This window comes from Phyllobates terribilis, unplaced genomic scaffold (genome assembly GCF_046119375.1).
Source record: "Phyllobates terribilis strain yellow unplaced genomic scaffold, ASM4611937v1 Scaffold_8__6_contigs__length_399053987, whole genome shotgun sequence".
Classification (NCBI taxonomy): domain Eukaryota; kingdom Metazoa; phylum Chordata; class Amphibia; order Anura; family Dendrobatidae; genus Phyllobates; species Phyllobates terribilis.
The window spans coordinates 28,067,780-28,094,588 of NW_027362768.1; the positions used below are offsets into that span (position 1 = coordinate 28,067,780).

The 26,809-nt window shown below is 40.7% G+C and overlaps 1 protein-coding gene across 2 annotated transcripts in view; it reads left to right on the forward strand.

The window, feature by feature from the left end:
• The window catches only part of CAMSAP2 (calmodulin regulated spectrin associated protein family member 2), a 119,015-nt gene that overhangs the window by 82,426 nt on the left and 9,780 nt on the right, over positions 1 to 26,809 (forward strand). For both annotated transcript variants that reach the window (XM_073642894.1, XM_073642896.1), the window contains 10 exons: positions 415 to 505; positions 1,926 to 1,995; positions 2,686 to 2,720; positions 5,037 to 5,106; positions 10,086 to 12,237; positions 13,987 to 14,123; positions 14,984 to 15,207; positions 17,627 to 17,699; positions 20,304 to 20,428; positions 21,304 to 21,422. In XM_073642894.1, coding sequence (XP_073498995.1) covers positions 415 to 505; positions 1,926 to 1,995; positions 2,686 to 2,720; positions 5,037 to 5,106; positions 10,086 to 12,237; positions 13,987 to 14,123; positions 14,984 to 15,207; positions 17,627 to 17,699; positions 20,304 to 20,428; positions 21,304 to 21,422 — 3,096 coding nt within the window. The remainder of the gene's footprint in view (positions 1 to 414; positions 506 to 1,925; positions 1,996 to 2,685; positions 2,721 to 5,036; positions 5,107 to 10,085; positions 12,238 to 13,986; positions 14,124 to 14,983; positions 15,208 to 17,626; positions 17,700 to 20,303; positions 20,429 to 21,303; positions 21,423 to 26,809) is intronic.

The window sequence follows — 26,809 nt, forward strand, 5'->3', positions numbered from 1 at the left end:
AGTACACCAGCCTCATCAGGTTTGAGATCTAGTTAGCAATGTATGCAGTTTTTATTGTGAAATGTGTTGACCTATCCTCTTTAAAGGTAACATCGCCTCTTTTTGCCCCCTTAAAGTACCACTTCCTCAGGTATGTACACGGAGACTACAATATATCCTCATCATCATGGATAACGATACACAATGTCTCCATGCGTTCATGAGCTTCTCGTGTAACCCTCCTATTGACCGATGTGCCAGATTCATCAGCTTGTCCTCATACGCACTATGAAGTCCCCGTTAACAAGGACAGTGCTTATCCCACTGGCTTTATGGTTTGTTTTTTAACCTGTAAAGACCATAAAAAATAAATGTATCATATAATATATTGCATTTCTGCATCTTTTTCTTTAGTTTTTTTATTTGTCTTATCAGGCCAATTATTTGGTGTTCATGGCAGAACTTTTCTGGTGGTTTGAAGTAGTAAAGCCGTCATTTGTGCTGCCAAGAGTGGTGGATACACAAGGTAAGTCTTCGCTGGTAATGGGGTTTTTAAGGGCAGTAGTATATTTGTAGGATTTTTATGGGACATAGGTTGTGGACATTGTTACTATAAAGCATCATAAATAATCTGCTGTTAGATGAGACACCTGCAGACATATAGTACGTTGATATGTCAATTCTGAAGAGCTGAATAAAACAGAGACATGGGCTTTTAAAGTTTAGGGTGCATAATATGTTACTTTCCCACAACCAAGGGTTCTTTAGAAGAGATTATTTGGGGGCGATTTACTTTTTTCCTTATATGACGTTGCCCAATCATAAGAAGGCAGCATCATAGAGGGTAAAAAAGAAAGAGCCCAGAGAATGCCAGAACCTGCTTTTTCACTGTGATCTGGTGAGTCTGATGTTCCTAACGTTATCACACTGCGATCTCCTGATTCGCTTACTTACATTAGAGCGTCGGGAGAAGAGCAGCACTGCGGTCTTATCCAGAGCTTTCAATGTGACAAACGCTGCTCTCACCAATCGTCTTCATCACTGCTCACCGCTGCAGCTCTCCTCTCTCGGCACTGTGTCCTTCTCCGGGGACATGTTTGTGTTGTTTTTTTTTTTCGTTCCCTGTATAACGCTGCCTTATCATGATCGGGCAATGTCATAGAAGGGAAAAAGTAAATGCCCCCAGAGAAGAATCACTCCTAACGCCCCTTTTATTGAGGGGTAAATTATCATATTGGGCACGCTAAACTTTAGAATACAATATCTCTGCAATGGAGAGGAGAAATCAAAAAAGGAAAATGTGTTTTTATTCAGCTCTTCAGCCCCTTTATCATGAGGTAGCCATTTTAATATGCAAAAAAAAGTGTTGAAAGTTTCACTTTAAAACCTTATCTTGCCATTTTTCTCTGATACATTAGATTTAAAGGGTTTGTATCAAGAGCACAACTTATTACATGTCCACCAGTTAGGTGATGAGTGTGTGATTGCTGGTGGTTTGGCTTCTGGGAACCCCACCAGTTTTGAGTCCCCTGTATGAATGGAGCAACAGTTTTACAAGCTTAGCACACTGCCATTCATTGTCTACCGGACTGACAGATAGCTGAGGCATGCACTTGACTGTATTTACCTGTCCCATAGAAATTGAATGAATTAGCAGTGCAGATGTGTAACCGCTACTCTATCCAACTGAAGGGACTCTGGACACTTAGTCTCATAATCCATGGAGGTTTCAGCAGTTGGATCCCTAGTGATCACATATTATTGCATATTTTGTGGATAGGTGATCAGTTACAGTCTTGGTTTAATCCCTTTAATGTGCAGAGCGCAAGATTACTACGGTGGCCTAGATGTGAAAGAATAAGAGTCAGTAAATGCAGCTTTCTATTCATTGCCCTATAGATTTATTAAAGCTAATACTTTACTACGGTTTAACATTTGCATTTCAGGACATGTGAAGGCAACCTCAAAATCACGTTTCAACAGGAGACACACATTAGGAGGTTCCTCACATGCAAGGTATAATAATCTTACCTACTATATTAAAATATTAATATAACAGAAAAGCTCGTCCTATATCGCACTGGTAAAGGACGGACCTTTAAGAGTAATCACATATTTTCTCCAAGGACACCAGCCTTTTATAATTTCACCATAAAGTAGGCAACATATGACCAAAAAACGTTTTATTCGGAGTAGATCTGCAATCACTGTCAGTTTCCCCTAAATTGATATGTATTTCCAGACAATGGTTGTAACAAATAATGACTGACTTTCTGGTGCCTTGAATCTTTTTAAAGGGGTTGTACACTACTTAGACAATGTCTTCTCAATCACCATGTTTTCCCTAAACAAAATAATAACACCTATACTTGGCTCCAGTGTGGGTTCCGTTCAAGGGGTGTCAGCAGTGGCTCTCCCGGGGCTCGCATGACATTATGTAATGCGATCCCTGCAACCAATCAGCGGCCGCTTAGCTCTCCCCTCCTCAATCGAATCAAACATCCGAAGGAAGAGCTGTGGCCGCAGAGCCGGCACTGACACTACTGGAATGGCACCTGCAGCGGATGTGAGTAGGAGTGTTAATATTTTTATAAAGGTGATTTAGAAGGGGTTGTCTGAGAAGTAGACAACCCCTTTAACTTCTTTCAAACTTCTATTTCACTTTTCATGGTGACAACATGAAATTAATTGCTTTTTATTTTGCAGAATCCCACCAGATGTGCCGTCATCACCTGGACCAGGTAAGAGTGCTTTTATCACTAACATTAGAGTTGGTTCAAATAGATTCGCAAGACCCGGTCCATCAGCCACATCACTAATGTGTCCACTGGACAGGACCACTGAGAACCAACTCTTGCCTATCTGCATCCTTGGCTCCCGTTATTCATGCAATCCTAAACAAGAACACAACCCCCATTCAAGCTAGCAAAAAAAAAAAATCTTTATTCAACATATAATTAAAAGAATTCATGATTTGCAAATATAAGGGGACATATAACATGATTCAAACAGGGAAAAAAGCTGGAAATACAGAGACCTTACATGAAGTATAAACTTGGAATGGCACACAATAAAGAGTCCGAAATATAGCACAATACCCCATGTGAAAAATACATCAAGCTAGTAATCACAGTACAGTGCATAGTAATCCACGGTACCATCCTAGATGGTGGGAAACGCTTCCATTAGACCACTGGACAAAAAGAACACAGCTGACAAGGCACTGACTACAATAATCAATCTGACAAATAAGTTTTTTTGTACTTACTAGTTCATGACATGCAGTCCTGGTTCTGTCTCTATGGTTGACACAATAAGTATCAGTCTGTGCTCCAAAGAAAAGGGAGATCCGTATCCCGAATCCTTGGTTAATGCCACAGTGTATACTAAAAGGCTTCCTTAACAGCTGATAAATACCATATATACAGGATGGAGAGATTCAATGATTAATGAACCATGTGTTATGGCTCAAAACCCTCCTCTTTGACACCTGCATAGTTTTATCATCATAGATTTAAGTGTACTAATCAATGCCAGGGCTAAAAAGTGCAGAGTGCCTTCCTATATAAAGTGCTACATGCTATAATAGCTTAAGATGTATACGAGGAAGCCATTAGGCAAGGGAATGTCTCATCCAGACCACTTCTGATGAAGCTTGATGTGAAACGCGCGTCAGGGGTGCTGGATGAGACATTCCATTGGTGGGTAACGTTTTTTCTGCATTCTTTGGTACTGAGTTCTAACCATGACCGCACGCAGCACTTTTTATGAGTGGGCACGTTGCAATTTGTCTATGCAGTGTTCATTATAATGGCTTTCTTGTATACATCTTAAGCTATTATAGCATGCAGCACTTTATATAGGAAGGCACTCTGCACTTTTTAGCCCTGGCATTGATTAGTACACTTAATCTATGATGATAAAACTAGGCAGGTGCCATAGAGGAGAATTTAGAGCCATAACACACGGTTCATTAATCATTGAATCTCTCCATCCTGTATATATAGTATTTAGCAGCAGTTAAGGAAGCCCTTTAGTATACACTGTGGCATTAACCAAGGATTCGGGATATGGATCTCCCTTTTCTTTGGAGCACAAACTGATACTTATTGTGTCCACCATAGAGACAGAACCAGGACTGCATGTCATGAACTAATAAGTCCAAAAAACTTGTTTGTCAGATTGATTATTGTAGTCAGTGCCTTGTCAGCTGTGTTCTTTTTGTCCAGTGGTCTAATGGAAGCGTTTCCCACCATCTAGGATGGTACCGTGGATTACTATGCACTGTACTGTGATTACTAGCTTGATGTATTTTTCACATGCGGTATTGTGCTATATTTCGGACTCTTTATTGTGTTCCATTCCAAGTTTATACTTCATGTAAGGTCTCTGTATTTCCAGCTTTTTTCCCTGTTTGAATCATGTTATATGTCCCCTTATATTTGTAAATCATGAATTCTTTTAATTATATGTTGAATAAAGATTACATTTTTTTTGCTCTCTTGCATGGGGATCGTGTTCTTGTTTTAGGATTGTATGCTGTTGTTTTGAGCTACCATGACCATTTTTTGGCCTGTCTTGGCTCATCCTGTTATTGATGAACCGGCCTAATTGAAAGAAGAGCCCCGCATGCTGTCAGGTAGGAGACGGTTCTCTGGGCTCCTGTCCAGTGGACACAAGTTACTGATGTGGCTGATGGGCCAGGTCCCGTCAGATTCTGGTGGTATTCTGGTGTGTAAGCTGCAGTAATCAGGGCCCTCGTACCTGGCTGACTCCGCACCCACTAATTCTGCTGGGAAGGATCTTGGTGCTGAATACAGTTATTCTATGCAAAGTGCATCGCTTTAAGCTCACGGCATTTTGCCTAACAAATGATTGAGCCATTACAAAGGCGGCGTTCTCAGGACACAACACGTCCCCTGTTCTTCCCATCTTGCAGTGATGCCGTCTGTTGCATGTGGGGTATGAAAAAAGCTAATTACTTTTCATTGAAGTTTATATCATGTCGCAATGGAAAGCTTTATATCGTGTGACTGATACCTGCGTCATTATTTCAGCTGTTATTCGAAGATCATCTTCAATGTCATACGTGGATGGACAGATTGGGACTTGGCCCAAAGAAAAACGGTAAAGTAAATTCAGCAATTATCTTTGTACTTAGATTGGGAAGGTGAACAAATATTATTCCTCCTCTGGTAAAAATATGAACAACTGCACTTGTGATAAATGTACATAGAGTACAATAATCTCTTATGAAAACAACCTCTAAATGTAACATTTCACCCTGTAAAGAGAAGGCTGTATGAATAATGAGATTTTCCAGTCTGCAGACGCACGGTTCTCTAGTCGCCCCTACATTACACACTGATCTTTATTCGAGTCTTTTTGGTGTTTTTAGTAACAAAATAAAATGGTGATTTGTATTTCTGCCAGATAGTGTTCGGACACCGGATATGTGAGCTCAGGATTTTCTGCAAATGCTGGCAGATATCTGTTTATTATTGCTGGAGGGAGGCCCATTGAAAACATTTTTGATCTTTTTGCTCAAACTTGTCAAATTGTTTGTACAGAATTGTTTGTCATTATGGCTTCCATTCCTGATCGCTAAATAAGAAGCTTTTATATCCAGTTATCTTATTCCCACTTTTATAGTCACCAATTATTGGAGTATAATTTGTATTGGCTGAAGATTACCTATTTGTATTAGCTGACCAATTTTTGCTACTTTTTTTTTTTTTTACCTGCTCCACTGATTATTGCAGGTTTTTTTTTGTTTTGTTTGTTCTTTTTTTTCTGATCTGCTTGTTGGATACTGCTAAGATATTCGGCGGCGTTCCTCTCGGCAGCACTCCTCAATTTTGTCCTAGGGTCACAACTCATAGCCTAGTATCAGTTCTAGTGTAGTAACTCAACTGGAGGATACAAGTTTATGGATCTCTCACTAAACCATTTGCACCAAGTAGGGGACCAAGACAGAGATGCCCCTTTTCCTCTTATCTGTTCGTGCTTGCAATGAAGCCTGTAGCGTTCATCATTTGACCACCCAAGAATAATTGGGATTAAAGGAGAGCTATCGCCAGAAAAAGACCTATTGTTTAAATCAGGCTTTTGTTACATTTATTTTTTTTCCTTTTCACAACCTGTATTTAAAAAAATATATATATATATATATCTTGCAAATTTCTCACTTATGGTACCACAGGGGCTATTTTAGACTCGATCTCCGTGTTGTGTCATGAAATCTACATGTACATCGCTACAATGGTCAGATCGGACCCTATATATTGTAATGAAGTGTCTAAAGAGCGTGTGCAACAGTCATTGTTAAGAGAAGGAGCAGAGTCAGCTGTGACATCGTGACTTCTGTGTTATCAGCTGTACAGTAAGTAAAAAAAAAAGTATTTGAAAAACATATAAGTTGGAATCAACCCCATTTTCCCCATTAAATACTAAAAAAATATTTTTAAAAATACAGATGTGGTATCGATATGTTTATAAGGGCTCGCTCACACTAGCGTATAAATTGGATGAGTGCAATCCGATGAAAAAAATCAGATTACACTCGGACAACCAATGTTAGGCAGTGCATGTCTGTGTATTTTTTCTCAGCTGTATTTGACATGAGAAAAAAATTGCAGCATGTTGTCATTTCACTCCAAAATCGGTACAGTGTGAGGGGGAAAAAATCACATGTCATACGGACCATCAGTACAGCATCCGATGTGTACAGGTACATTACAATTCTGTAACATAAACTGTTAATGGTCCTGTAAATTATAAATGGCTGCGGAGTAAAAAAACGGATTGTGTACAGATGGCAAATGAGAAATTGTCACACTCTCATGGAAGACAAGTTTTTTTATTTTTTTTGGGGGGGGGTGGGGCTAGTGAGCGTACCCTTTAGGCTATGTGCTCACGATCAGGAATAGCAGCGTTTTGGACACAGCGTATTTTCGCTGCTTTCAAAATGCTGCGATCTATTAAAACGCATGTGTTTAGTTAAATATTACCGCATCTATTGACAGTCCTATGGGGAATTTACACAGCGGAGTCTCCGCTACAGAAATGGACATGCTGCAGCTAGTAAACACGCACCGCAGGTCAGTTTATGCAGCGTCAAATAGAGGCACAGTGGGCAGGAGATCTCTATAAATCCATCCACTGTGCTTGTAATGTAGAACGCGGCGTTTTGGACGCACTGCAGGTGAGCTGTGTTAAAACTGCTGCTACTCCGGATCATTGGCACATACCTTTTAAAGTCAGTTGCATCAAAATGTAAAATGATTTAACCCTATCTGTAAACAGTGTACCAAGAAAAAAAATCAAAACGCCAAAATTGTGATTATTTTATTTATTTTCAAGGCTGTGGAGTTGGTAAGCCAAACCTCCGACTCCTCAATTTCCACGACAGACTCCCTCATACATGGCTCATGTGTAAGTGATACATTTACTGTAGCACAGATTCATCTCAGCTAAAAGTCTAGACCCTTAGATCAGGAATAGGGCAGACATTTATAGGACATTTCATAACTTTCCCAAATTCTTATGAAAAAAATATTCCCCACAAACTGCATTGAACTACTGTCCCCAATTTATTCTATATTTTAGGAGTCAGAGTTGGTCCATTTTATATCAGCTCCATGACTCCACAGCCCTGTTTTTATGTTTTTTTCGGCCACCACAACAGAGCAAAAAAAATGCATTAAAAGGCGATCAAAACATCACATCTACCCCCAAATGGTATCAATAAAAACATCGGCTCAGGGCACAAGAAACATCCTTCACACCAGTCCCATTACCCAAAAATTGAAAATGTTACAGCTATCAAAAAATAACGGCATTAGCAATTTTTTTTTATTTTATTTTTTACAAATTTCCAATTTTTTTCACCTTTCAAATGATATAAAAAAAAAGCAATATATGTTTGGTATCACGATAATTGTACTGACCTTGAGAATCCTATTTTCAGGTCATTTTTACCTTCTAATTAATGCTGTAGATAAAAACCCTAAACACAATTGCAGAGTTGCGCTTTTTCCACTATTTTGCCGCACTTGTAATGTACTGGAAAATGGGAAAATAATTCCATGATAATATGGATGATGTCCTTCAAAAGTACAAAAAAACAAGCCCTCATACAGCTATGTCTATTGCGAAATAAATAAGGTATGGTTCTTGGCAAAATGGGAGGAAAAAACGAAAGCGCCAAATTTGAAAATCGCCATGTGGGGAGTGATGCTTTAAATGAAGCATCCCGCCATGTAGGACAGCTCCTTCTAAAAATAATGTTACCATTTCTCCCCTTTAAATCTATTAGAAGGCTTATGTTCGTAAAAGTGACTTTTAGGTGGTATGCAGATTAGGTTTTGATGCCCCCATAGTCGGGTAGGCCACCCAGCTCTGCCTGCCTCTTATTGACAGCGCTGGCTTCACCTACATGCTCACTATATTGGCGGCTTTGCAGATGTGCCATTAATGATGCTGCCCTGGATCACATGAAGGTAGCGCTGTCAATCAAGGAGGCGGTGGCTGGTGCTCTGCGGCCTAATTTACATACCACATAAAAGCCAGACATTTTTTCCAGACATAAATCCAATGGATTTTGGAAAACAAATGTATAATTATTCTTTGGGCAATCTGCCCGACATGGCGATGTGTTTAGGCAGTTCTTAGGTTATTTTGCCCTGACAGATTCCCTGTATGATCACCTTTCATCTACAGAAAACAACTTTATATAGATACATTGCACTATTTATCCTGCAGTGATCCGAATACTTACAGTACCGGGGTAATGGGTTATAGAGGATGACTGAGTCCTGAAATCCACAAACATTCCTAGCTTGCTCAGGGAATCTGCATTTTGGGAATAGCAATAGATAAGGGTCCGCACTCCGATGGCAGGTATGACGTTTGTGCTCAGTATATGCGACATATCTCCCTGTAATGAATTACTGCACATCTGATTCTCTCCAATGTACAACCTACAGATAAATCTTGATGAAGGCTCTCTAGCCGAAACGTTGAGAATTATCTGTATTCATCTGTTGGTGTTGGAATTATTAAATATGATTTTTTTTTAGCAAAACTATCTCATTTGTTCTGTGCCAAGGGTTACTATTTCTTTTGGGAATAGCAGTCGTAATCTGACGTCTGCTTGGTAGAACAGCTAGGAGAACTGTAAATGTAGACTAAAATGCAAGATAGAACTTGTCACCAGAGCAGAATAAGTAAAGGCCACAAAACTTCTAATTACGTGTGAAAGTAATTTGCCACCTTATTTCTATCGCTTCAGTTTATATATTAATACGATATATAGGGCTTTATTATTATTATTATTTAATTGTTATGTTAGTATCTTTTTGTATTATTTATTTATTTTAATACATCAACTTAAAATATATATAAAAAAAATGTTTTTCAGACTTGTACTTTCCAGGCACTTTGTGCTATTAAATAAATCTTTGAATTGTGCACGCCTTTCTGTTACTTTTGCTTCTTCATCACTAATATTTCCTATTGGGTTGCTGGGAGCAGGTCTAGAATTTTCTGTTAAGGCTGTGACTTTTTCTTTTAATTATTTTTTTTAGGAGTCCTAAAAACTCTTTTAATGGACATTCTATTCATTTTTCTTTGTAATGTTATTTTTCCTTGTTATTTTAGCTGACATATTAGTCCTAGTTTCAGGCTCCTGACTGTAGAACTGATCTGGGTTTGATAAAATTCAGCTGCTATTGTAGCTTCCAGGCACCAAGCTAACGTATAATCTCCATGACTGGATTAGTAAGTGTCATTGCTGCCTTCTATACTGTCATTGAGTGCTGTGTGTACAGCGGTCTTCTGTATGAGGAGTCTGGCTGTGTCTGACAGCTCCTCACTCCTGCAGCTGCACAGTCTCCATTCACAAACATCTCAACAGTCCTATGTGAACTAGCTGTACAGTGTAATCAATTTGGCATTACACTGTTGGATAACGCTATTAAATTCATTGTTTTGACAATTTTTCCTGCTTTCTTTAGTATTGAAAAGTTTGGACACTGTCTTGCTTTATAAGCAACAATGCTTTTTAGACCCAATTAAATGGATATTGTTCTCTCTTTCCATTTTAGATCTTCAATGCATGGTGTATCATTTGACATTTCCTTTGATAAAGAAGATGGTATCAGGGTGACAACCCCAAGCCGGCCCATCCGAAGATCTGTTAGTAATGAAGGATTCTCTTTGAACCTTACCCGCGTTCCAAAACATATCCGAAAGAATCTTTCTTTCCAACCAATCAATGGACAAGGGCAATCAGATAGCATTAATGAAGAATGGAGTCAGATACCACAAAACTATGATGACTTGTCACCCACCAGCAACCAGTGGGATTTAGATGAACTTGACGACAACAAACATCCCAATGGTCCACATGAGAATAGGATATCTGCAGATGAGCTGGATAATCAGATAGAAGCCCCAAGTATTGAGGAAGCCCTGGAAATCATTCACAACCCTGAGAAGACTAGTCCCGTTGTTACCGATCAAGTAAACAATGGCTTTTTTCTTCATAACGCTGATGTCAATGTGGGCTTGCAATTATCCCCTCTTGCTCTTTCAGACACTAATTTGGACTTCATTGACCTAAAAGGATCCCAGAGCCCCGTTACCGACAATACAGAGGTGGATACCGGTATTCATGTACAATCAGAAGACATCATCCCAGAAACGATGGATGAAGATTCTTCTTTGAAAGACTACACTGTTAGTTTAGATTCTGACTTCGAAGACCATCTAAAGTTGCAGCAGGATTACGGACTTCACATAAACAATGCCCGAGAACCTGTCAGTCCTTGTCCTAGTTCAGTTAGTGGCAAATCACAAGCAGGTAGCACAGCTTCTTCCAGTTCTGGGATCAAAATGACCAGCTTTGCAGAGCAGAAATTCAGAAAACTCAATCATGGAGATGGCCGGAGTAGTGGAAGCAGTTCCCAGAAAACCACGCCAGATGGTTCAGAGCTCAATATCCCGCAAGTGGTTGCACTTGGCCAAATCCAAGAGGTGGACTCTCTTTCACAAAACAAAGATACGACACAACTCTTAGCCTCTGAGGTGGTACAACTGAGAATGAAGTTAGAAGAAAAAAGGCGAGCTATTGAGGCACAGAAAAAAAAGGTAGAGGCAGCATTTACACGTCAGCGGCAGAAAATGGGAAGAACTGCATTTTTAACAGTTGTAAAAAAGAAAGGAGATGGGATTTCTCCCCTACAAGAAGAAGCTGGATCTTTAGAAAATGAGAAAACCCTTCAAGATATCTCAGCAGAAAAGCAAATGCGATCTTCAGTTACTGGCATCCCATCCCTAAGAGCAAATAGTGAGCAAACACCGCCTAGATGGCTTAGATCTCCTACAACACCTATAGATACTGACAAATCTTGGAGTCTGACAAGCCCAAGTGAAGAAAACATGACCGAAATTGATGTAGGAGAGTACACAAAGTCCATCGAAAAACTAAACACCTCTCTGAATTTTCTCCAGCAGGAAATGCAAAGACTGGCATTACAGCAGGACATGTTAATGCAAATGAGAGAGAAGCAAGCCTGGGTGATCTCTCCACCACAACCCTCACCACAAAATCTGCCCCAAAAGGAGCCGAAGCCAGCAATAAAGCCCTCTGTAACGTGGTCCCCAATTCCTTGCTTTACTTTGGAGTCCCCTCGGCAAGCTCACAGATCCCCTCAAACTTCACTTAAAAAGACTGTGTCTTTTCCTGCAAAACCCCAGAGGACACCTCGTCCCAATGAGCTGAAAATAACACCTTTAAATCGCACCTTGACCCCTCCACAATCTGTAGACAGCCTCCCACGATTACGAAGGTTCTCACCAAGCCAGACACAAACAAGATCCTTTGTCTACTTTGGAGATGATAAGAAACCTGTAACCAACCAAGAGTGTAAAGGAGCATCTAATACAGACGAATGTGCAATTACTGAGGCTTCTGACAAAGTATCATCATATGAGACTTCTGATCCGGTGGAGAAAAAACCCATTGAGTCGACAGTATCTGAAGTCTTATCACAGCCCATTATAGAAACTGTGTGTGTGACCCCCAACGATGATGTGTTCAGCCAGAGGAGCTTCTCTACCATTAAGAATGGCAGTCTTATTGAAGTCCCTCTCTCAAAGCTACAGCCTCCAGAGATGTCTGAAAAGGCTGCAGAAGAAACTGAGAGCGAACCGATCATCGAGGATCAGAAAGTTTGTTGTGGCTTCTTTTTCAAGGTGGGTATTTATGGTTACATGCACTAACCTGTAATATGTGAGTGCAGGATATGGTTTATTGTGATAGGACTGAGGGTTTGGAAAAATGCCCCATGTTGCCGGAGGTGGCGAGCCACCGGTTACTGACCTTATGGAACTTGCTCTATGAAGACTTCGCCCAGTCATTAAGGGGTTTGTATGTTCTCCCCGTGCTTGTGTGCGTTTCCTCCGGGTACCCCGGTTTCTTCCCACACACCAAAGACAAAGTGATAGGGAATTTAGATTGTGAGCCCCAATGGGGACAGCGATGCTGATGTCTGTAAAGTGCTAATGTATAGGTATTTTTCAGGGCTATTTAATAGATGAGGATCCTTCATTGAAGATCTTTCTGTTAATGTGCGAATTGTTGCATAGAGCATGTGCGCTGGAGGTCTGGGATCTTCCTTTGTGTATTGTCTTCTTTATTCGTATCAATGATTTAAAGTCGCTGAGATCATGGATTCTGTGTTCCCCCTAATAGAGACACAAGGTGTACAGGGCAGTAGTACTCACACCTATGGGGGTGACCCTACTATCATAACCTTCCTAAGAATGGCAAGACTGCCTCCAGTGCAGGACTGGCTGCTTGTACCACAAATCATAAGATGGCAGAGAGATGATTGTTGCTGAAGTTCTAGTTTTTCATGTTTTTAGTATTAGTAGGAGTTTCTACTTTAAACTTGCCGTGTAGGGGTCTAAAGAAAAAAATTGGAGATAAGAAAAAAACAAAAACCTTTACTCTCCCACCAGACAGGAGCTGTTTTCCTGCACTGGTTTCTGTGTCCCCCATCAGACATCTGCCATAATTCTACTTGACGACTGCAGCCAATCAGTGGCCGTTGATTGGCTGCAGCCTTCATGTGTTGTTCACTATTGATGTTTATTCCTCAAGGTTAGTGGGGTCAGATAAGTGCTACTGCCACCCTAAGCCCATTAATAATAACCTTTAGGTCATGCTCACGTGTTCAGTAATATTTGGTCAGTATTTTACATCAGTATCTGTAAGCCAAAACCAGGAGTGGGTGATAAATACAGAAGTGGTGACGTGTTTCTATTATGCTTTTCCTCTGATTGTTCCACTCCTGGTCTTGGCTTACAAATACTGAGGTAAAATACTGAATATGTGAATGTAGCCTTTAAGTAGTGGAAAAGTGATCTTCTATCTTCAGGAGTCCTGGATTCCTTTGCAACCTGACTTCTTGCTTGCCAGGGGGCGGTGTGCTCCTGATGATTGACTGATTAGACCAGCAGCATGGTCGCACCGAACCGCTTATCTGAACTCTGCTCTCCTATGCTACAAGAAGAGGCTGCTTTGCCTCTGCAGTAACGGAGGAGCACAAAACACTGAAGCTGGGTGGATCCTGAAATCCAGCCAGTTTAGGAGCAGCATTTCCAAGCTTCATGGCAAAGTGCTTACAAGCGCTGCACTCCTTGTCTGATACACTGCAGAAGTGGTCAGTAACCTATAGCATTAGAAATCCCTCCATTCTTGAGAAAGGGTGGGATTTTTAATAAGAAGTAAATTGTTTTTACAAGCACTTTGCAATTTTACGAGATGAGACAACGCATTTAATGTTTAGGTTTTCATGATGGCAATTAATTGTAATTTTGGTTAAATATGGCCAGTGCGGGATATTATGATTACTGTTGGAGACATCATAAATCTTCAGGGCTTTTACCTTTACCAATCCAATTGGATATGGTCTCGTAACAAATTTTATTTTGCTGCAGGATGATCGCAAAGAGGAAAATGACATGGCTGCAAAGCGCGCCGCTCTCTTAGAGAAGAGACTGAGACGAGAACGTGAAAATCAACAGAAGAAGATGGAGCAAGAGATGGAACAGGAACATAAGAAAGAAGAGGCCAGGTTAGAGAAACGGGCCAACATCACTCGTTGCTCAGGTCTATGGACAGACAAGTGCTATCCGGCTGGGATGAATAATCTCATGTTTTGCAGTCTTTTGCGTTCGGTGGCGGTGCTGGTTAATGGCACATCAGAACTGTCATACAGAACATTGATTTTGTAAATTAGAAATAAGTCACAATGAAATAAGTTGCCTTTCTAGCATGTTACCATGATATCATCAAGCTTGATTTTTTTTTTTTTTTTTTCAGATAAACAGAAAAATGATTAAAGGGGTTGTCTGTGACCAACATATTGATGACCTATTTGACGGATAGTATGAGATCGTTAAGTGTCCAGCACCCCAACGATCTCTTACTGATGATGTATTTTACACATAGCTCATCAGTATGTCATTCCTAGACAAGCCCTTTAACTCTCTTTATACAGTTTCTATATGGCATTATTATTCTATTCTTTCTGATTAACTTCTTGTTCTTCCTGTGGTTTCGTCTGCACACTTGGCATAAGCTGCAGGACACTGAACACAATGCAGGTCTTTTGTCCAAGGCGTCATTATATAGTATTGAGGTTCTGATGAAGTGCTCCCTATTATAATGAATGTAGATGTTCAGTAAATCCTGCACTGAATACATGAGTCCTGGAGACCTGATGCTTACTAGAGGTTTCTGCAGTTTATGCTGAGGGTTTGCTCTGCAATCACTCCGTGAAATTTGGGAAAAAAGGTGTTTTTTTTATTTTTAGAAGTCTTATTGGTGTAGCTAAGTGCATCATCATTTTGGAAAAGTAGCGATAATTTTAATAATCGTCTGATTTGGGGCTGCCGCTATGTATGACCTCGGCATACAATCTTATTTACACAGGCGGAAGTCAGAGGAAGAACGTAGTAAGAAAGAAGATGAGAAGGCGAGACGGGAGTTCATCAAACAAGAATACCTACGCAGGAAACAGCTGAAGCTAATGGCAGATATGGACTCAGTTATTAAACCCCGGGTTAACCTTAGCAGAGCAAAAAAGGCCAGGCCTAAGTCCATCCACAGAGACCATCAGGTGGAATTGCCGAGAACACCCACTGGTGCTCCTCCAGGTAATGTGTCCCCAGTGGCGGTACGTGTAAGTCCAAAATGGGTGGAGGAGTAGGAGATTGACATGCTGAGTGTAGGATGAGGCGAGTGCTCGAGAATGGAGGAGGATTTTTGTAGACGATAACTCTTGGTAAAGTGTTTTCCTAATCCTCTTTCTATGGTGTCGGTGTAAGGGGATTGTGCTGTGAATAGGGTTTATAGCATCTCTTGCCCTCCATAGAAACTATACAAGTAAATATCCGCCTCTAGTGGTGACAACAAGCTGCTTTCATACCAGTTTGTGTTTTATTTTTCACTGACATACATGCTTTTTTTGATGGAAAATAATTTTTTGCAATTGAGTTTGTTATATGTGCAATGTTTGACTTCTATAGTTTGCGTTTATCTATACATAGCTAGCCACAGAATGAGTTACCTGTGAATCAGTCGGTGAGCTCCTTATGATGGAAGAGATTGTAAGTCTTATCTATCTTCTGAAGAACTCTTCTAAATTGATTTATGGACACACCAAAGTTCAACGAAACCTCAAAGAAGGTGACGAGCTATTATTGTCAGATCAAGCTCACTGATTCATTGTTATATCATTCTGGAGCCAACAATACAGTAATACATAGAGGCTGTAGATGCCAAAGGTTCCAAAAATCAATAATGTAACCTAATTTCAAAAATGATCCTTAGCTAACATTGGATGCAGTTAAAGGGGATGTCCACTACTCAGACAGCCCCTTCTGAATCTCCATGTTTCCCCCCAGTAAAATAACAACACTTATACTCACCACCGGCACTGTTCCAGCGATGTCAGCACTGGCTCTCCCGAGACTCGCATGACATTCTGTCACGCGATCCCTGCAACCAATCAGCGCTGGCTTCACTCTCCCTGCCTTCGGACTAATCAAGACATCCGGGGGAAGTGAGAAAGCAGCCACAGATGTCAATTACGTCGGTAGGAGAGTGAGGCCAGCGCTGATTGGCCTCAGGGATTGTGTGACATAATGTCATGTGAGAAGCGAGAGATCCGGTGCCGACATCAGTAGAACGGCGCCAGCACTGAAGTTGAGTATAAGTGTTTATTATATTACTGGCGAGAAACATGGGGATTCAGAAGGGGCTGTCCGAGTAGTAAAATACCTCAAAAGAGTTAATATTGTAGCTTTCTGCAGCAATTAGAATAACTTTTTCCTATGGAAACTCGCTCCAATTTTGCATATATTATTCATGTGGTTTGTCACTGCAGTCATAGTGTTTAATTATTTACAACCGAGAAACCTTTAGAACCAAAATGTAACCCTGCTACAACTTAAGTAACATTTTGCCATCATTGGAAATTGATTTTTATGCCTATGGAGACATTTACAGTCTTGGCCGAAAGTGTTGGCACCCATGGAACTGTTCCAGAAAATGATGTATTTCTCCCAGAAAATTATTGCAATTACACATGTTTTGTTACACACAAAGGGAATAAACATGTGTATATTGGAACAATACAAAAAACTGAGAAAAAATTCAAATTGGACATAATTTCACAAAAAAAAAAAATGGGCCGGACAAAATTGTTGCCACACTCCACTTAATATTTGGTTGCACAACCTTTGGAATAAATAGCTGCAATAAATCCCTTCCTATACCCATCAACAAGCTTCTTACACCTCTGTGCTGGAATTTTGGAGCACTCTTCTTTTACAAACTGCTCCAGGGCTCTCATCTTTGAAGGCGCCTTCTCCCAACAGCAATTTTAAGATATCTCCACAGGTGTTCAATGGGATTTAGATCCGTACTCATTTCTGGCTACTTCAGAACTCTCCAGCACTTTGTTTGTATCCATAAACTTCATGATTATGTTGTGCGCTGTGGACAAAGGAACATCAAGATCTGTGGAGATGGACTTGTAACCTTGAGATTTTTGATATTTTTCAACAATTTTGGTTCTGAAGTCCTCAGACCGTTCTCTCTTCTTTCTGTTCTCCATGCTTAGTGTGGCACACAGACACACAATGCAAAGTTTGCATCAACTTCTCCCCTTTTTATCAGGTTTTAGGTGTGATTTTCATATTGCCCACACCTGTTACTTGCCACAGGTGAGTTTGATTGAGCATCACATGCTTGAAACAAAGCTGTTTACTCACAATTTTTTGTAAAGGTGCCAACAATTTTGTCCAGCTCGTTTTTGGGGTTTTGTATGAAATTATGTCCAATTTGCCTGTTTTTTTTTGTTGTCCCAATACAAACAAAGGAAATAAACATATAACAAAACGTTTAATTGCAAAAATTTCCTGGGAGAAATACTTAATTTTTCTGGAACAATTTCAAGGGTGCCAACACTTTCGTCCATGACTGTATGTGTTTTCTATGACGCTAAGATGAAATTGTGTGGCAGGCTTTGCTTTTAGATTTCTTTTTAATTTTTTGTTTTTTTTTCTTCAGCTTCAAGCTTTTCTCTGGCCTCTCTAAACACAGGCGACAATGAAAGTATAAATTCTGGGAAAAGAACGCCAAGGTAACTACCTCTCACAAAGGCCATTAACCCCCGATCGCAGAATAACATACATGTATGTGATTGCAGGGGTTCCCGTGTGTGGAGGGGGCTCACTAGCGGAGCTCTTTCCACTAACAGTTTGTCGGCTGTGTTGCATGGTCTGCATCTGTGTGTAATGGCAGCGGCTGCATTACCACTCCTATTATTCGTTGTTGTTAACTATTTAAATGCTCAATAACTGACAGCAACGTTTAATGGAGCTCTCCCCGGTGCTTGCACACACCAGCTCTGCGTCAGCCCCCCACTACCATGGCAGGCAGGCTTCTGCTGAATGCCCTCGTTGCTGTGATCGTCACATTCCTGTGATGCTCAGCTACAGGCTGAGCTTCAATCGATGGTAAACAATAAAAACGTTACGGGTCTTGGAAAATGGCGACACAAGTTGTTGTTTTTTTTACGAACACCTGTTTTGTTTTGCTTTTCACGACTTAAATAGAAAAAAAAACCTATGCAAGTTTTGGTTTTGTTGTAGTTATTCTGACCTGGAGAATCGGGGTAATTTTTGCTACAAAATTAAATCTGTTGGGAAAAAAAAAAATGTTGGAATTGCATTTTTTTTCACTGTGCTTGGAATTTTTCCCCGTTTTTCAGTACATTGTATGGTAAAATGAATGTTGGACAGGTTGTACTTTCATTAAGGAAACCCTCAAATGGGTATGGTATCCAAAAAATGAAAAAAAAATCATGGCTATTGGAAGAAAAAAATATCTTTCTAAAATAAAAAATCTCATGGTCCATAAGAGGTTAAAGGGGTTTTCTACTTTCAGCAAAGTGGAACCCAAGCCCTTGTAGGAATGCAAAATAACAAAGCAAGCTGTGTCTCACTAGAGGTTTACTCAGGGATTCGATTCACGGAGAAACAATTATACATGAATTTAATGTCCCTTATTAGGCTGTGTGGTCTCTCCAGACCCCAGAATATAATAAATGTAAGATGTGTAAAATAAAAAAAGACCTGTGTACTTTCCTCACTGCTCATCTCTCAGATCCCTCTGCTCCTCACCGCTACCGGTCCTCTTTGCATCTTCGGATGGCTATTGGCTGAGGATTTCAAGGCGGCTGATCCGAAGACTCAACGGGTGGCGCTGAGTAGCGGAGGGGCCGGAGAGGTGATTATAAGGATTTTTAAAAAAAAAAAACATTTTGATGACCTTTTTACCTTTCAGAAAAATGACAGCCAGCAGTCGCCATTGTGATGAATCTTCACCGAAGCAAATTGCAAATTTTGGCAAATGCAGATTTTTGTAAAATAGAAGTGGAGTACAATTCAACTCAAGCATCCTCTCTGTGGCTGCTCAGGCCCCGGTGTGTAGCCTGCAGTGGTGATGTCACTGCCGATGTAGACCGCCTGAGCCTCTGAGCTCAGTGATTGGCTGCAGCAGTGTCAACATGAAGTCACAATTGCAGCCCAAATTCGGAAAGCTGGAGAGGCAGAGTCTGCTCTGGAACGGACTTTTTTATTTCACATGCCTGCCAGCATTTGAGGTCCATTTTGTTAAAAGTGAAAAAACATTGTCACAAATGTAGTTTCGATCCCTTTTGTGCTGAGCTTGGCTGTCTAACAATGGCAGGACTCCCTCTAAATGCTGGGACAGAGATCACGCTGATGGCTGTTTAACCTCTTAGAGGCACATCAGTGATTTGACACAGGGTACCCTAATGCAGTCATCCCCACCCCACAGTAACAATATAGCTACAAAAAACAAACAATTTTTTTATGTAATTTAAAAAGTGGTAGCGCATAAAAAAATATATCTATTTATCATCTCAGCAATCAATAACCAAATATGTAGAATGTTTGCAAGACAATCGGATTACTAATTGTACAGCACTAGAAAAAAGAAGGTAAAAGTGATGTGAAATAATTAAAAATAACTTTTATTGTAGTAAAATACACTTTATAATAGACTTTAATATCATCACACAAAATCCTGTCCACTTTTGCAGGTGCATAAATAGCTACATGGTTATTATCATGGTTATTATTATACCTGCTATTACGGGAAGAGCTGGCGTCTCCTTTATATACCTGAGTCAGCGATATAATATTTCCGAAATCTTACAGATGCAACAAGGAAAGTTCACGTCATTTATACTGCGGTAAACATTGTATAAATGAAACCTAAAAAATATAAATGTGTAATTGTAAATGCTGTTTTTCTTCGACACACTATAAGTATCACAAAAAGGTGCTCGAAAAAAACAGTTCTTCCCGTAAATAACATGTTGATGGAAAAATAAAAGTTCTGGCTCTTTGAATGCAGTAATTGAAACAATGCTTGGTCAGTAGATCCCAAAGTTGACCTGTAGCTAAGATCATTGTGTACGTGTGAACCAGCAGCAGCCACTATTTTTTTTTTACTCTGTTTTGTCCTAAATAGTGAAATACCGCTGAATATTAACCACCCGGTAGTGTCTCATTCAGCCTTCATTCCACCATATCTATGAGGTCCTGTTGTTCCTAAAATACCAGCATGTCCAGCTGCCATATTTTACTTGCCAGACCTCTTACACTTGTGATCATGAATTTTAATTTTCTGTTCCTTTGTTCTCTTTGCTTGGCAGTCCGTTTAGGTCGGAGTCTGTAGAAGGATTTCTGTCACCTGGCCGTTCTGGGAGTCGTAATGGGGAAAAAGACTGGGAAAATGCTTCCACTACTTCTTCAGTGACATCAGCGAACGAGTACACAGGTGGGTGGTCTGTGCCCCTTATACACTTTGTATGGAGCATGCTGCCATTATGGAGTAGCTGATCATCTGCTTTGGGTAATAGGGGGGCTGTAAGCAGAGGACCACCTTTCTATAGGTTACATATGCCCTTTTAGGACAGGAACTGTTTCTTGTACACAGCCACTTAAAAAGGTCGTCCAATCCTCAATATGAGATTGGTGGGGAGCAAAACCTGACACCCTATCAATGATCTGTTATTATCTGCGGTGGCAGAGCAGGTCTGCAGCGAGCGGCTGCTACACACATTGACCTGAGCTGTGCAGTCAGAATAGGCATCCGTATCAAATGCATCCTATAAGAGTTCTACCGTACGCCAACTTTTTGCCAAAAATGCGGACTCTTTTGCTCAGTCATGCAGTGCTTTCCTACTATCGATGCCAGATGAAGCCAGGTGAACTCGCTGCTTTCATGTGATTCAGTGTAACTATCGATTGCATGTCATTTACTATTGTAGCTGCAGCTTTATACAAAGTCATTATCAGGGGAAAATATAGAAGTCTAATCCTATAGAACAACATTAACACATTCTCTGCAAAAATCCTTCTTTAAAACACTGCTATATGAATCATTACCAATCCATAAAGGCATCTTTGGTAAGTGTACCCATTAGGCCCCCCCACTTGGTACGATATGGCCACAGACCTATTTCCCCAAGGTTTGGTGATGCCATTGGGGCTGATAACAGAAGTATGTTGCATATTAGCACATTAATCCGTACATGGTATTTAGAAAATCAATGAAAAATCAGTCGTAATTTATTGATGGAAATCCTTTTTGTTTTGATCTTCTAGTTTTATGAAATTGATTAGGATCTATATTTCCAAACTTGCTTACAGGACCAAAGTTGTACAAGGAACCCAGTGCTAAATCTAACAAGTACATTATCCAGAATGCTATATCCCACTGTTGTCTGGCTGGTAAAGTAAATGAAGGGCAGAAGAACAAGATCCTGGAGGTCAGTGCAAAGAAAATATTTGGTGTGTGATAACTGAGGTCCTAGATACATGTGATAAGGTCATATGGCGGAGGTTAGGCACCCAATGAGATCTAGGCAAAACTATGTTCTTCTCTCTTTATGGCTATGATTTTATTATAACCATAATATGACTACGATCAGCGTATGCTCACAACGCGTATGAAAGCCAATATGGACCAGTGTACCATGTTTTAATCGATCTAAATTAAGAAGGAATTTTATCATGCTGAAGCAGATTTTTCCCTTCCCAGCACTAGTCACTAATGTTGAGATTTCTGTTCACCCATACAATCAAGTTTTTGTTTAAGGACAGATTTACCCAGTGTTTTATCATTAATTACTTAATTGTATATTTTGTTTCCTTGACCCAAGCGTATGATCTTACATTTAAACTTCAAGTACCAATTCTCAGTCCAAGCCTCCAGCTTCAACTCTGTGAAATCAAAGAGAACCTGTTAACAGCATTTTAGGAGGGGCAATAAGAGGTATTGATGTATTAAACGAGGCATACAACTAAAACGATACCTACTTAATTCCGCTCCATTACTGAGAAACCCTTCCATTTTATCCATATGTACATTAGCCATGTCTGCAGTTGTATTTGCAGTCCACAGCTGTTTTTCGCTTCTCCTGGGTCACTTGATTAGTGTCGGAGACTCAAGCTGTTGTCGGTAAAATGCACCCCTAAAACCCTTCTGACAGGCTCCCTTTACATTATGATCCTTTGTGTTGATTACCTTTCAGAGTTTAGTATCTTGTACAGATATTACATAGTAACATAGTTTGTAAAGCCGAATAAAGACTTGCGTCCATCAAGTTCGACCTGTTAGTTCTGTAATTGCTAAAGTTGATCCAGAGGAGGGCAAAAACCCCAAATGATTTGGCCAATCTTCACCTGAGGAAAAATTCCCTCCCGACTCTGAAACCAGCAGTCAGAATAAATCCCTGTATCAACTTACTATTTTATTTTATTTTTAAGTATATGCTGAAATCTGCCTGGTATCTAGAAATGCATCCAGTCCCCGCTTGAACTGGTGTAGTGAATCCGACATTACCGTCTCCTCACTCAGTGAATTCCATATTCTCACTGCTCTTACCGTAAAGAACCCCTTCCTATGCTGGTGCTGAAACCTTTTCTCTTCCAGTCTTAGTGAATGCCCTCTTGTTACCGTAATATTCCTCCTTTTGAACAAATCCCGGGCAAGATCTCTATACTGTCCCCTAACATATTTGTACACATTTATTATGTCCCCCCTCAACCTTCTCTTTTCCAGGCTGAATAGTCCTAGTTTTGCCAACCTCTCTGGGTATTGCAGTCCCTCCATTCCCCTTATTAATTTTGTTGCCCTCCTTTGTACCTTTTCAAGCTCATTTATATCCTTTCTATATATTGGGGCCCATAACTGAGCACAGTATTCCAAGTGTGGTCTGACCAGTGCTTTGTACATGGAAGAACAATGTTCTCATCCTTTGCAGCTATACCTCTTCTGATACATCCCATTACCCTGTTTGCCCTTACAGCAGCGGCCTGACTTTGGGCACTCCAATTTAGTTTGCTATCAATCAAGATGCCCAAGTCCTTCTCCATCTCTGAATTCCCCAATGATTTCCCATTCAGTGAGTACTGGTGACTTCCATTTTTCCTTCCCATATGTATGACCTTACATTTCTCCTCGTTAAATTTCATTTGCCATTTAATGCTCCACCTACCCAGCTTATCCAAATCCCTCTGTAGGTCTGCACTGTCTTCTTTTGTATTAATTGTTTTACATAACTTTGTGTCATCTGCAAATATTGATATTTTACTATTTATCCCGTTGACTATGTCGTTAATAAAGATATTAAATAACATTGGGCCTAGTACAGACCCCTGTGGTACCCCACTAGTGACGCTTACCCAATCTGAGTATATTCCATTTATAACCACCCTCTGCCTTCTATCCCTTAGCCAGTTTGCTACCCACTTGCAGACATTTTCCCCCAGCCCCATCATTCTCATTTTGTATACCAACCTATTATGTGGCACGCTATCGAACGCTTTTGAGAAGTCGATATACACGACATCCACTGGTTCCCCCTGATCTACTCGAGAGCTAACCTCCTCGTAGAAGTCAATCAGGTTTGTTTGGCAGGAGCGATTCCTCATGAATCCATGTTGGTTCGGGATTAAAAGATTATTAGCATCAAGATGCTCCGTAATTGCCTCTTTAATGAAGGTTTCAAAAATTTTGCCCACAACGGACGTCAGACTCACCGGCCGATAGTTTCCGGCGTCACTTTTCGCTCCCTTTTTGAATATTGGCACTACATTCGCCTGTCGCCAATCAAGTGGCACAGACCCAGTCTCAACAGAGTCCTTAAATATAAGATATAACGGTCTGTCTATCACATTACTTAGTTCCCTTAGTACCCGTGGGTGTATGCCATCAGGTCCTGGTGATTTGTTTATTTTAATGTTACTGAGGCGTTTCTGTACCCCAGCTTGGGTTAGATTTGTCATACTTAGTGGAGGATTAAGCTTGTCACTTCTCATTTCTCCTGTTAGTTCTATTTCCTTTGTGAAAGTTGTCGAAAAAAAATTATTTAATAGATTAGCTTTATCCTCATCTTTCTCTATGATTTTGCCTTCCTCACTTTTTATCGGTCCAATATTATCCGATTTAATCCTTTTACTATTTATATACGTAAAGAACAGTTTGGGATTTGATCTACTTTCCCTAGCAATACGTCTCTCTGTTTCCTCCTTTGCTATTTTTATTTGTTTTTTGCAGGTTCTCGTTTTTTCCTTGTAACACATTAGTGCCTCCTTGCTGTTTTCCTGTTTTAATCTCTTGAATGCCTCTTTTTTGCTATTTAACGCCCCTTTTACGTTCTTGTTCAACCATATTGGTTTCCTCTTATTTCTGGCCCTTTTATTCCCATACGGTATATACCTCTCGCACTGAGTATTCAGAATTCTTTTGAAGGTTTCCCATTTACTATTCGTATTCCTTTGATTAAGAACTTTGTCCCAGTCAATAAGTTGAAGGCTTTCTTTCAGCTGATCAAACTTCGCCCTCCTAAAGTTTAATGTTTTTGTTGTTCCCTTATTGATAACCCTACTGAAGGGCATTTTGAAGTCGATAATATTATGGTCGCTATTACTTAGGTGCCCCCCTATCTGTACCTCAGTTATTCTATCAGGCCTATTAGTCAATATTAAGTCCAACACGGCCTTCCCTCTCGTTGGTTCCTGCACTAGTTGGGAGAGATAATTATCCTTAATATTTGTCAAGAACCTTTTTCCTTTCTGAGATCTACAGGTTTCTGTTTCCCAGTCAATATCCGGGTAGTTGAAATCCCCCATTACAATCACTTCATTATGTTTTGCTACTTTGTCTATTTGTCCTAATAGCAGATTCTCATTCTCCTCTGTTATATTGGGTGGCTTATAGCAGACCCCCAGTAATATTTTATTATTATTTTTAGTTCCCTCTATCTCTACCCACATGGACTCGACCCCCTCTTCTCCCTCTCCTATATCTTCCGTTAGTCTGGGTTTTAGACATGACTTTACATATAAGCAGACTCCTCCGCCTTTCCCCTGTTTCCGGTCCCTTCTAAATAAACTATAATCTAATAAATTTACCGCCCAGTCGTAGCTATCGTCTAGCCAAGTCTCTGTTATACCTACGATGTCATACCTCTCCTCCGATATAAGCGCCCGCAGCTCATCCGCCTTATTGGTCAGGCTTCTTGCGTTGGTCAGCATGCAAGATAAAACTTTGGGGTTATTTAGCATCCTATTCTTCTCTAACGATCTCACTGTACTATCCCCACCCCCCTCTCCACCCTCATTATATTCACTTCTCCCCTTCCCCCTTGCTTGCCTCACATCCCACCTATTTCCTTGGTTTCCCCCCCCGTCTCTAGTTTAAAAACTTCTCCAACCTATTAGCCATCTTCTTCCCCAGCACCGCTGCACCCTCCCCATTGAGGAGCAGCCCGTCCCTACGGTAGAGCCTGTAGCCGACCGTGAAGTCGGCCCAGTTCTCCATGAACCCAAACCCTTCTGCCTTGCACCAACTCTTTAGCCACTTATTCACCTCCCTAACCTCCTGTTGGCGCTCCTGTGTGGCTCGCGGGATTGGTAGTATTTCTGAGAAAACTACCTTGGAGGTCCTTGCCCTAAGCTTCCTACCTAGGTCCCTGAAATCATTTTTAAGGACCCTCCATCTACCACTCACTTTGTCATTGGTGCCGATGTGGACCATGACCGCTGGGTCTTCGCCAGCCCCACCCAGTAACCTGTCAACCCGATCCGCGATGTGCCGGACTCGAGCGCCAGGGAGGCAGCACACCGTTCGGCGATCCCGGTCTTTGTGACAGATTGCCCTGTCTGTCCCCCTAATAATAGTCACCCACTACCAGAACCTGTCTTGCCTGCCCTACACTTCCCCCCTCCCCCTCATTACTGGAGCATACACTCCCCCGGCGGTCAGAGGATCTGTCGTGCTCCAATAATGCCGGTTCTAAACCAGCCTTCCTATACTTCTTCCCTCTATCCCTCCTAACTGTTATCCAGCTCCCTGCCTGTTCAGCCTGCACTTCCCCTCTATGCTCCACCCCCAGTATTGACCCATTGAGTGTCTGCTCGGTGAGCAGCAAACTCCGTTCCATGTTGTCGATGCTCCTCCGTACCGCTATCTGAGCACTTAGATCCAGAATTTGGGCTTCCAAGTGCACGATATGCTCACATCTCTCGCAGCAGTATGGATCCTCGAGCGGGTGCTCACGGAATGCATACATTGCGCAAGATGTACACTGCACGGCTCCGGCCAACATGGACGTCATTCTAAATATGGGGATACAGTCAGTATATATATATACAAGTACAAAACACAATTATTTATATATAGGTGTATGGACGGGGATCAATTAGGGATGTGCAAGTGTATCAATTAGATATCGGCGGGGGATCAGTTAAGTATGGACGGGGGATCAATTAAGTATCAAGTAAGGACGGGGGAATCAGCTAAGTAGGTCAGGTGGATTAATTAAGTAAAAAGTAAAGAAAGAATGAAATACAGTCAGCAATTCAGTCCTAAGTCCTCCCTTCCAAACTCCCTGAATCCAAAGACACTGAAAAACAAGTCACACACTTACTTTCGTTCGCACTTACGCTCCGGACACACGCAGCTCATTCACACTCGCAAACTAAGAGATTTAAAGAGTTTTTTTTTTTTTTTTTTTTTTTTTTTTCCTTTTCCAGCAATGTACCCTTCACCTCAATGCACCCCAATGCACTGTATGCCCTCTACAAGATCATAAGGAAATATATATTTTTTTTAAAAAAAAGGCCCAATACTGACCCTTACTGTATCCTT